The sequence below is a fragment of the Paramormyrops kingsleyae genome, chromosome 20, assembly GCF_048594095.1.
Source record: "Paramormyrops kingsleyae isolate MSU_618 chromosome 20, PKINGS_0.4, whole genome shotgun sequence".
NCBI classification, from domain to species: domain Eukaryota; kingdom Metazoa; phylum Chordata; class Actinopteri; order Osteoglossiformes; family Mormyridae; genus Paramormyrops; species Paramormyrops kingsleyae.
In genome coordinates, this window is record NC_132816.1 from 19,783,423 (window position 1) to 19,793,557 (window position 10,135).

Sequence of the window (10,135 nt, forward strand, 5' to 3'; positions counted from 1 at the left end):
CACACTGGACAAAAGAGTCGCTGAAGCGAATACGGCAATTAAAGCGTGAATGACGTGGCCCAGATGAGCAAGGGGGGAAGCTGCCACAATCCCGGCGCCCAGAGGACACCGAGGCCTGGAGACGAGACTGCGATGCGTCTGACAAATTGAGCCAATCGCTGCCAAGCGGCTACATTATCCGCTTGCCCTTTGAAATCCAACACAGGTGCAAATCCACAGCCACTTAAGGGGGAAAAAGAGCTGTGAAACAGAGGAGCGACTTCCCAGCCCACGTGACTGCGAGATGAGAGGTTACCCCGGTGGCGGCCTCCCTCTATGGGTGGTGCGCGGGATAGCGAGGAAGACATACGAACCGGAGGAGCCTTAATTTATCATGCACTTTACGTGTCGGGCAGGAGAATAGGAAGAGAGAAAGGGAGAGGCTGAAATGCCGGCGTGTTTACACGGAGTCGGAGGAAAAGAAAAATGGAAGGTGGCCAGATACTGTGTGCTGCCATAAAGTCCGCTTTCCGGTGAGTGTGGAGGCTGCCACACGCTCGCGTTTGTGTTTTTTTAAATTTGTTTAACTTCTTTTGAGTGGGTTTTCAAAGAAACATGAAACTTGACAGTGTTTAGCTCACCGAAGAAAACCTACGAACGGCACGTGTCCAAGACCACATTTTGATCTATAGCCCTGCTTCTGTAATGTGTGCTTAATCTAAGAAAGGTGAGGTAGTGTTGACAGAGGTATTATTGTTTCCTATCTTCAGGCCCTTTAATCCTCCGATAAGGTGTGTGTGTGTGGTTGGGAGGGAAGTCAGAGTGAATTTAGACCCTGTACTTTAGACAAAATGAAATAAAGGTAGAAAACTCAAATCCCGGGTGCTGACTGCCCCCTTGTGGCGGAATAATTAATTCCTTCAACTTTGCAAAGCGTTCACACATCCGTACAAGCCATGGATATGGTTATCAGATATAGAGTCAAACATAATGAGGAAAACAAACAGTTATGGCTTGTTAAAGTCATTGACGTTTATTGTTCCTAATGGTTTCTTTCTGTATTTGTATAACTGTGAAATAGCACGGATTTAAAGTAAAATATTAAGTATCACGTATTCATGCATTAACAGAATCACAATAACAACAAATAAAACATAATTAATCATTAAAAACATTGATAATCTAAATAGATAGATCATTGGCCAGAACGCCTGTCAATCTCACCCTTGACGTTGAAACTTGTGCCTACCGCGTTGTCAACATCAGCCCTTGACCTTTTACAAGCTTCCCTGTGATTGGTCGGTCCGAGGGCGAGCCGGCGGCGCGTCGAGGCGCTCATTGGCCAGTGCGCCTCCGCCCGTTTGTCCGGAGACTCCGTCTGAAGGTGAAAGTCGCCCATTCCACTGCCGCCTGAGCCCGCGTCGATCGCCTGCAGAGTCCCGCTGCACTTGCCTTCCGCGCTTCTCAGATACCGCTATGTCGGTGTTCAGCGAAGTCCCGCAAGCCGCACCCGTGGCTGTTTTCAAGCTCACGGCCGACTTTCGGGAGGACACCGACCCGAGGAAGGTCAACTTGGGTGTAGGAGGTGAGGAAATATATTTTTAAAAACATTAATGATCAGATTAAATGTTGACGTAATGCTTTACCTGTTTCAGTGAATCAAGACGTAAAAAATGGAATTTCATTACACGAAGTGGATATGTCACCTTTCGGCGTGATTGGAGCGGAATCAAAACGTACAATCCGCAGAAATCTAAGATCGTCTATAATGAAACTAATTGGTATTAGGAAGCTGTCAGCGCGTCTCAAAGCAGCATTGCCGAAGTAGTTTTCGTCCTGGTTAATTCCTTCCCTATCAGTCTGTATATTTGTTATTTGTATGGATGGCCATGCGAGTATGCATTGGGTGAAAAAGCGACATCTATCGCGGAGTTTAATGTAGCCCAGGTGGCGGGTGACTGCATGGGAGACCGATTTCTTATTGCCAGTAAACCTTTTAGATAATCTTACAGTAGATTATTACATTTCACTGGAATATTTTCTACCCATTCTATGCATTTGATTTTTTTCTGCTTTATTCTCTTCGTTTTCAGTGCTCAATATTTATGTTTAACAAAGTACTTTTCGCTGCTTGAAAGGTTTCCGCCCTCGTTAGCAGTACAGATGCTGGTGAATAAGGCAGACGTGGAGTGGTCTGAACTGCACCAAAACGTCAACCTGGGGGTGGGTTAGGAAGGCTATAAAGATCGCTCGCTGCGTGTGGTCACCCGTGAATGGCAGAAGAATGTCTTCTGTCTTGTCGGTCTGCTGGGGTTGGAGTCTGTGAGATCTCTGAGGAACATGTTTACTCTGTGTGATCTGGGTAACATGGTGGTTCAGGACTCTCAACAATCCACCCCTCCACGTCAACACCTGCTCAAGGCTGCTGTGTATCACTGACTCAAAGTGACGTTCCTGGAACAGCAGTGGTCTGCAGGGCAAGGAGGAGCCCTAAGTAGCGCTGTGAACTTGAAATGCCTCGTTGGAAACCTTTAGCCGTATTTCAGCATTAGCTGCCCGAGGAGAAGATCGACGAGCAAATGTTTTAGCAGCTTGATGGCAACCCAATGCAGGCATCGAGGAGGGAACAGGCTCTCTCACCTTCGAGCATTGCTGACTGCCTATCTGGCTTGCTCTTGCACGTCTTTCTCTCTCATTTGCTCCTCCCTGCCCATCCCTCCTGATTGGCTCTGTTCCCTCGTTAATAACAATGAGTCTGAGGGCAGCAGGCCAGAGGGAGCCTGATCGCGTTTCTCCCTGTTGTACTCGTGAGCTGTTAGTCTCAGCATGACCTTGGGCTCCACTGAGGAAGTTGTTGGGCAAACCATGGCTAACGTGTTGGGTGTGGAACGAACATGAGTAACTGGACACCGATGGCCGCCCTATCAGCCTCCGCTGCTTCTACAGTAGTGGGGAGACATTTTATGCATACGGTAGCCATTAGATGGTGTGTCTGTGAACTTGTGAACTGAAGGCAAGGGGTTGCCCTTTATTGCACCGTATAAAATAAAGCTTGGGGCTGCTGACTTCGCTGGTTATCTCCTTTAGATATGAAGTTCTTTCATGCTAGTGGGATGTGTGTGTGTAGCTCATCACTTTAGGACTCTGCACCGGTGATGTAAAGGTCCTTGGTTCAGATCTTGTGGTTGGCTTAGCGATTGCACCATTCGGCCCTTGAGCAGCTCTGTAAATAAATAAATGCAGAAGTCGCACGTTGGTCCTAATATGCGGTCTTGTACCTCTTTCGTCTTTTTTCTCCTGCCCCTCCAGCATACAGGACCGATGACTGCCAGCCATGGGTGCTGCCGGTGGTGAAGAAGGTAGAGAAGATTATTGTGGAGGATCAGAGCCTCAATCACGAGTACCTGCCCATCCTGGGTCTGCCAGAGTTTCGTTGTAGTGCATCTAAGATTGCCTTAGGGGAGGAGAGCCCTGCCATCAAAGAGAAGCGGGTAGGTCCCCAACGCCACCGGAGATGAAGCAGGACTGTGCTCACAATGTCCTTGGGAATCGGGGATTTATGATTTTAAGATTGTTTCAATGTAAGTTTTAGTCCACCGACATACTGGAAGATCTGACATGGGGTAAAACTCAACTCAGCAGATACAACATTTGAGGTCTTGTTGACATGGATGTTTACGGAACCGTATTATATGTCATATGTGCCTTGCACTCGCCCCTCACCTGTCATACAGGTGGGAGGTGTCCAGTGCCTGGGAGGTACGGGGGCCCTGAAGGTCGGAGCAGAGTATCTTCGACGGTGGTACAACGGGAACAACAACACGGGCACACCTGTCTATGTGTCGACGCCGACGTGGGGTGAGTGGGGGAGTATTTGGTGCATTCCTGGTAGCTTAAGCGTTACAGGAAATCGAGCTCAGTCATGGTTGGTAATTGTGGCCTCTTTTCTTGGTGCTTGCTGAACAGCAGTGGGAAAAGAAAACGTAATTACAGCAGAGGGGAAGGCAATAAAATGTTACTGCTATTAATAGGGAACTTGTACTGGTTTATAACTATAAAATGACGACGGCTGTATGCAGACTCAAACCAGCGACCCGGAACACCTGCATGTGATAGGAAGCGCATTTAAAGACACAGTTCTGTCAGCTACTTGAGGTTCTCTGTCTTCCCAAGATACTCTCTAGCATGTGACTGTGTGGGCGGTGAGGTCATCGAGATTCTGGGTGGAGTCTTGCAGCTGGAAGGAGGTCTGCCTTGTTACTTACGCCCCTTATACTTACTGATGTCCCCCCCCCCCATCCCAGAGAACCACAATGGTGTGTTTGTCGATGCCGGATTCCAGGACATCCGGACGTACAGGTACTGGGAGCCCGAGAAGCGTGGGCTGGCTTTGGGCGGCTTCCTGGCTGACCTGGAGGTGAGGCTGGCCGAGGAGGTTGGAGGTCTGTAGATGGATGGTGACTCCATGCCCATAACTTCTCCCCATCTTGTTTCTTTGTCCTCCTTTTTGCTGGCTTGCAGAGCCGTATCTAATGGCCTCTTCCTTCCTCATTTAGTTCAGTCTTGTTGCCCCCCCCCACCCCCCCCCCGCCGTGATCTGTCTCTTCCGCCACTCTCCTTTGCCTCCCATTTCTGGATTCTTATCTTGTCTGGAAGTCTAGATTCTGTGCCTTTATATTCCCATTTCGGGTGAATGTGCTTTGGGTCTCTGCTCTGTCTAATGGTTCTGCTCCCTCCTGTCCTCCATTCCCTCCCGGCAGAATGCCCCAGAACGCTCCATCATCGTGCTACACGCCTGTGCCCACAACCCGACCGGCACTGACCCCACCCAGCAGGAGTGGATGCAGATCGCAGACGTCATGAAGGTGCAGTGGGCTTCGGGGGCGGGGGGGCGAGCTATGATGGGATGGCTCATGTTAGAGTGTCAAGCTTGTCCTACCAAATCATGCCCCCCCTCCCCAATCCGTGTGCTTGGCAGATATGTTTGACCAAATGAATATGATTATATTTTGTACTTCTGACTATTTACACTAAATATTTCACCAAAACGGGGGGCGGCATGGTGGTGCAGTGGTTAGCACTGTTGCCTGGGACCTGGGACCTGGGTTCGAGTCTCCGCCTGGGTCACATGTGTATGGAGTTTGCATGTTCTCCCCGTGTCGTCGTCATGCTGAGGCTAATTGGCGTTGCTAAATTGCCCAGAGGTGTGCTTGTGTGAGTGAATGGTGTGTGAGTGTGCCCTGCGATGGGCTGGCCCCCTGTCCAGGGTTGTTCCCCACCTCGTGCCCATTGCTTCTGGGATAGGCTCCGGACCCCCCACGACCCAGTAGGATAAGCGGGTTGGACAATGGATGGATTGATGGATTTCACCAAAACAGCTGTTTTTCAGAGCCTTTTCATGGCACATGCCCAGCTTCTATGCTGCCATCTGACCTTCGCTTCTGGTTTGTCTCTCCAGAGGCGGAGTCTCTTCCCCTTCTTTGACTCCGCCTACCAAGGCTTCGCCTCTGGCAGCCTGGAGAAGGATGCCTGGGCTGTCCGCTACTTTGTCTCCCAGGGCTTTGAGATCTTCTGTGCTCAGTCCTTCTCCAAGAACTTTGGACTGTACAGTGAGTATCTCTGAGGAGAACGTGCCAGAGACTGCATAAGATCTGTATATTCGGCAACGTTTTTTGAAAGCAATTTTTCTTGAAAAATCAAAACACAAGTGGTTTATCGGTCATATTAATCATCAGACCAAAATTCATCATTGCATTTCACTCCAGGGATTTATACTGATTTTCAACACAGACAGCATTAGCAGTTATTTGGTGGCACAGAAGTATCCATTGTAACATTCAAAAGTGTTCTGCTCTTTTGTAAACCATGGATACACCAACTGTCATTAAGCCTCAACATTTCAGCATGTCTGTCTGAAAGCTGGGTCCTCTTCATTTAGATGAGAGAGTGGGGAACCTCACTGTTGTTGCCAACGATGGTGAAAACCTGGCCCGTGTCCTGTCCCAGATGGAGAAGATCGTCAGGACCACTTGGTCCAACCCCCCCTCGCAGGGTGCCCGTCTAGTCGCTGTCACGCTGACCACGCCGGAGCTGTTTGAGGAATGGTACGGCCCACTCCTGGTCATTCTGCTTAAGTTCCACACGGTGGCACTCTTGTTGTGAGAGCACAGCGGCCCCACAGTGCTCCCTGAACACTGTGTGAGAACTCGTTTGGAAACCATTTGGATTATGGGAACCGATTGCTGGTATTGCACAGTGCCTTAGGTTTCGATGGGGTTGTGCAGTCAGTTGTTTCTCTATGGGTAGAACCAAAGTCCAGGCAGGTCCCCAGGTTCCGAACGAGATCCGTTCCCTAGGTCTGTCTGTAAGCTGAATTTGTGGGTAAGATGGAACAAAATAATATAGTAAAAAATAATACAGTAGTAATTAAAGTAATTTCATGCAGTACTGTACCCCGAGCTGACGAATCACTGAAGACGCGCGATTTTTTCAGGAGCGTCACGAAGCAGTGTGTGTTCATTATTACGGGCCACTGTATTTACCTTCGATCTTTAATAGCTTTATGGCCGTTCATAAGTACGAGTTTCCATAGGTAGGATGTTCTTAACCCAGCTACAGCCTGTAACTGTCGTAGGGTTCAGAAGGCCCGCTAGCTATTCTACTATTTAGTCTTTTTTATTGAAAAATGCTTTATTTGTATGTTGTAAGACGCAGGTGTCAGACTCCAGTCCTGGGGGGCCGGAGCCCTGCACATTTTTGGGTTTCCCCTCGTTTAACACACCTGATTCAACTTCTTGTGCTAATTACCACACAGTTCTTGAGCTGAATCATTTATGGTGGAACAGGGAAAGAACTAAGCTACACAGGGCTCCGGCCCCCCAGGACTGGAGTCTGACACCCCTGTTGTAAGGTGTGAAGAGTGGTAAGAAGTGAGTAGGAAACGGCTGTGTGTGTCCCCCCAGGAAGGGCAACGTGAAGACGATGGCGGACAGGGTGCTGCTGATGAGGGCTCAGCTGAAGGCCAAGCTGCAGGGCCTGGGGACCCCCGGCACCTGGGATCACATCACCCAGCAGATCGGCATGTTCAGCTTCACCGGCCTCAACCGTACGTCCCGGAGGTCGCCGTGGCAACACTGCTACCAAAACACCCCTCACGTTCATGCCGTTTTAATAACAGACCACAGGGCTGGGTACATGTTGGGTGAGATGCCAGTGAGTGGCCTGGTATTCACACGCATTCACACGCTAAGAGCATGTGACAGTGACTTATTGACATTGACACACCACAGCACACAACAACGAAATGTGTCCTCAGCATTTATCCCACATCGTGACATAGCAGGGGGCAGGTAATTCAGCGCCCCGGAGAGCAGTGCTTGGGGGGTGGGGGTGGGGGGGGGGTACCTCGCTCAGGGTACCTCGCTCAGGGTACCTCAGTGGTACTTTGCTGGTCAGGGATTCAAACCAGCAACCTTTCATGATCATGTACAGAACATTACTCAGGTTACCCATATTTAGTACTAACGGGTAAACAGCTAACAGGTCATGGGACTTGCAGCCTAATGCAACAATTGGACAAAGGTCAGTTATGTACTGTAAATGCATGTGGTGCTTAAAATGAGAACTTTATAAAATGTAAAATACCTTTTATGTATGTTCTTTGTGTCTCAATTGACCTGTAATGATGGTGACTTGTGTATTGTGCAGAACTGCTTCTTGCAGAACTAGGTCAGTTTTCCCTTCACGTTTTTAAAAATAGTGTGATCTTTTCGGTCATTAATTTATTTAATGAATGGCAGCTATTTCATTCCTGTTCTGATCATTATCTGGTTATACAGATGATGTAATTCACGTGGTCATTAAGCAGCCGGGTCGGCAAGAGCGGATTAATGAGTAAGCTCACCTGAGCGTCTGTGCTGATGTCATCAAGGCCCCGCCTCTGCCGATTGCGTTCCCCGCCTCACCCCCCCCCATCTCCTCAGCAGTCATCTCTGCCCCCTACAGCTAAGCAAGTCGAGTTCCTCATCAAGGAGAAGCACATCTACCTGATGGCGAGCGGCCGCATCAACATGTGCGGCTTGACCAGCAAGAACATCGACTACGTGGCCGAGTCCATCCACGAGGCTGTCACCAAGATCCAGTAGGAGGGGCTTCCCCGCCTAGCGCCGCCCCCCCGCTGCCCCTAGTATTTCCTGTCCCTGCTTCGGTTATCATGCTCTTGAAGGAGAAAGAAAATGGGGGAGGTTGGGGGTGTTTTCATAGCAGATAGTCCTACAAAGCACATGACATTTCAGATAATTATTGAGTATGGAAGGAAGAGAATTCTTTTGTGTTTTAGTCAGTGTGTGATATTTGTGTGAGCGTGTGTGCATCTTGTCAGTCTTATGGGTTTGGTGCAGTAAGTGTTTCACTTTTTTTTTTTTTTTTAATTCAGGGCTTCTGGGTACCTTTATTCACAGTGGGGGTTGTGAGAACAATGTCATTTTCAAAGGCATTCGGTTGCTAGGTAACGTTCTGCAAACTGGCCCAATGTGACTTGCACTGCTATTCCTAAGAGCCGGAGGAGTGACCTAATCTGTAACTCTCCAGCCTTCAAATGGGGCGGAAGAATCCTTTCCCCCATTCATGAAGAATAAAGCATGGTGAATCGCCATGGAAACGCATGATGTCACAGTCACGCACACTTAGTGACGCTGAATAACATCAAAGTGAGAGAGTGCTTAATTTTAATCCTGGCGATTTAATCTTTTCCTTACCGACATTATGTGTTTAAATACTCAAATTCTTGCCCATTTCACACATCGTGAGTGGCGTGTACCTTTGTCGCCTTTAAGAATAATAGAGTGAAAGTCTGTGTTTTCTCCATTTCTATGTTAAATCTGCAAAAAAGACAACATTTTACAAATGTTGTACAATAAAGAAATTCAACCTGCAGTCTTATTTAGCCCTGGTTTTTACGTTGTATGGTTATGTATGGTTTCTGGGATCCCAAACATACGCTAGTAATGTGGAAGTACAGATATATTTATTTTTAACATGTTTGAGGTTGTACTGCATATAAGAAAAGAAACGGCCGCCTGACTACATTACCCATAGTCTCAGTTGGTGACCCTGACCTGTGGTGCAGGCTCACAAAGGATGCTGGGTAAGGTAGTTCCAGCACATAGACTGTCTGCATGTTGCTTCAGTTATTGGTTTCATCCAGTGCTGCTTTGCTGTGTGTGCCACCTCTCCCTGTATGACCTCCGAAGTAAGACGCACTGTATGTTCCTGTGCATGAACCGGCTTCTGTGCACCACAATGCCATGCTGTAGGATGTTGCAATAAAAGTGAATTGATTCAAAAATAAATCAGTGGTGTTTGTGGCCCGTGTGATGTCATTACTGTCTTTCTCATCTACGTGAGACCATTTTTAAAACTTCTTTTTTGCCATCGGTTTTAATTAGCCTGAGTCATGAGAAGAACTCTGATAATGTCCTTGTGCCAATTCAGTTATTTGAGCAGAAAAGCTGACCACTTTTTTCTCTGAAGCTATCTCTGCTCAATCAGAGACCCTCTTTATTTTTTCTCATTTCATCAGCCAAAAGGAGGCTGTGGAATTAAAGGGGAGGAACGCTGGTGTCATGTGACCGCGTTGCATGTGACCCTGACAGGAAGCGCCCCCACGAGACCTCAAATGGCGGGTGGCCAATGAAAAGAAGCAGGGGAACAAAGGCGTTGCTGTTTGTGGCTGAGCAGGAGCTGCGTTGGAATTCCCAGCTTGCTTTGGCTGGGTGTGAATGTCATTATGTAAGTCTTTCCCTCTTTAACCTGGTTGTGATTTGCCTGGGCTTCCTGACTGCAGTAAGACCTTTAAAGACAAATGTGTGCGGAAACTAACTGCATTCTGGGAATATGTAAGCTTCTCGATTAATGAAATAGGCCATTTTACATGATAGAATACACTATATCAAGGAGCTTTAAATCTGACCTTCAATTCCAAATCCAGGCCTTGTTTTCAGTTTTCCCAGGTAGTTAGTTTAATAATTACTGATTCTGATTGGCCAGAGGCTTCACACCTGGCTCACGGGTGAAGGAAGACTGGAAAATCGGCAGGGCTCAGACTGAATAGTCCTGCACTATATAGACAAAAGTATTGGGACACCTGGCCATTACA

The 10,135-nt window shown here is 48.0% G+C and overlaps 1 protein-coding gene across 1 annotated transcript; it reads left to right on the forward strand.

Moving 5' to 3' along the window:
• The first annotated feature begins 1,315 nt into the window (after positions 1-1,315).
• Positions 1,316-9,344, forward strand: got1 (glutamic-oxaloacetic transaminase 1, soluble). The gene is made up of 9 exons (XM_023820484.2): positions 1,316-1,564; positions 3,289-3,470; positions 3,714-3,837; positions 4,284-4,396; positions 4,740-4,844; positions 5,438-5,588; positions 5,918-6,083; positions 6,942-7,084; positions 7,984-9,344. The coding sequence occupies exons 1-9, from the start codon at positions 1,456-1,458 to the stop codon at positions 8,121-8,123; spliced, it is 1,233 nt and encodes a 410-aa protein (XP_023676252.2). The 5' UTR covers positions 1,316-1,455; the 3' UTR covers positions 8,124-9,344.
• Positions 9,345-10,135: the final 791 nt, after the last annotated feature.

Coding starts and splice junctions, on each gene's coding strand:
- got1 (XM_023820484.2), top strand. CDS start 1,456: ATGTCGGTGTTCAGCGAAGTCCCGCAAGCCGCACCCGTGGCTGTTTTC. Junction 4,845..5,437: donor AGATCGCAGACGTCATGAAG/GTGCAGTGGGCT, acceptor TTGTCTCTCCAG/AGGCGGAGTCTCTTCCCCTT. Junction 5,589..5,917: donor CAAGAACTTTGGACTGTACA/GTGAGTATCTCT, acceptor CTCTTCATTTAG/ATGAGAGAGTGGGGAACCTC.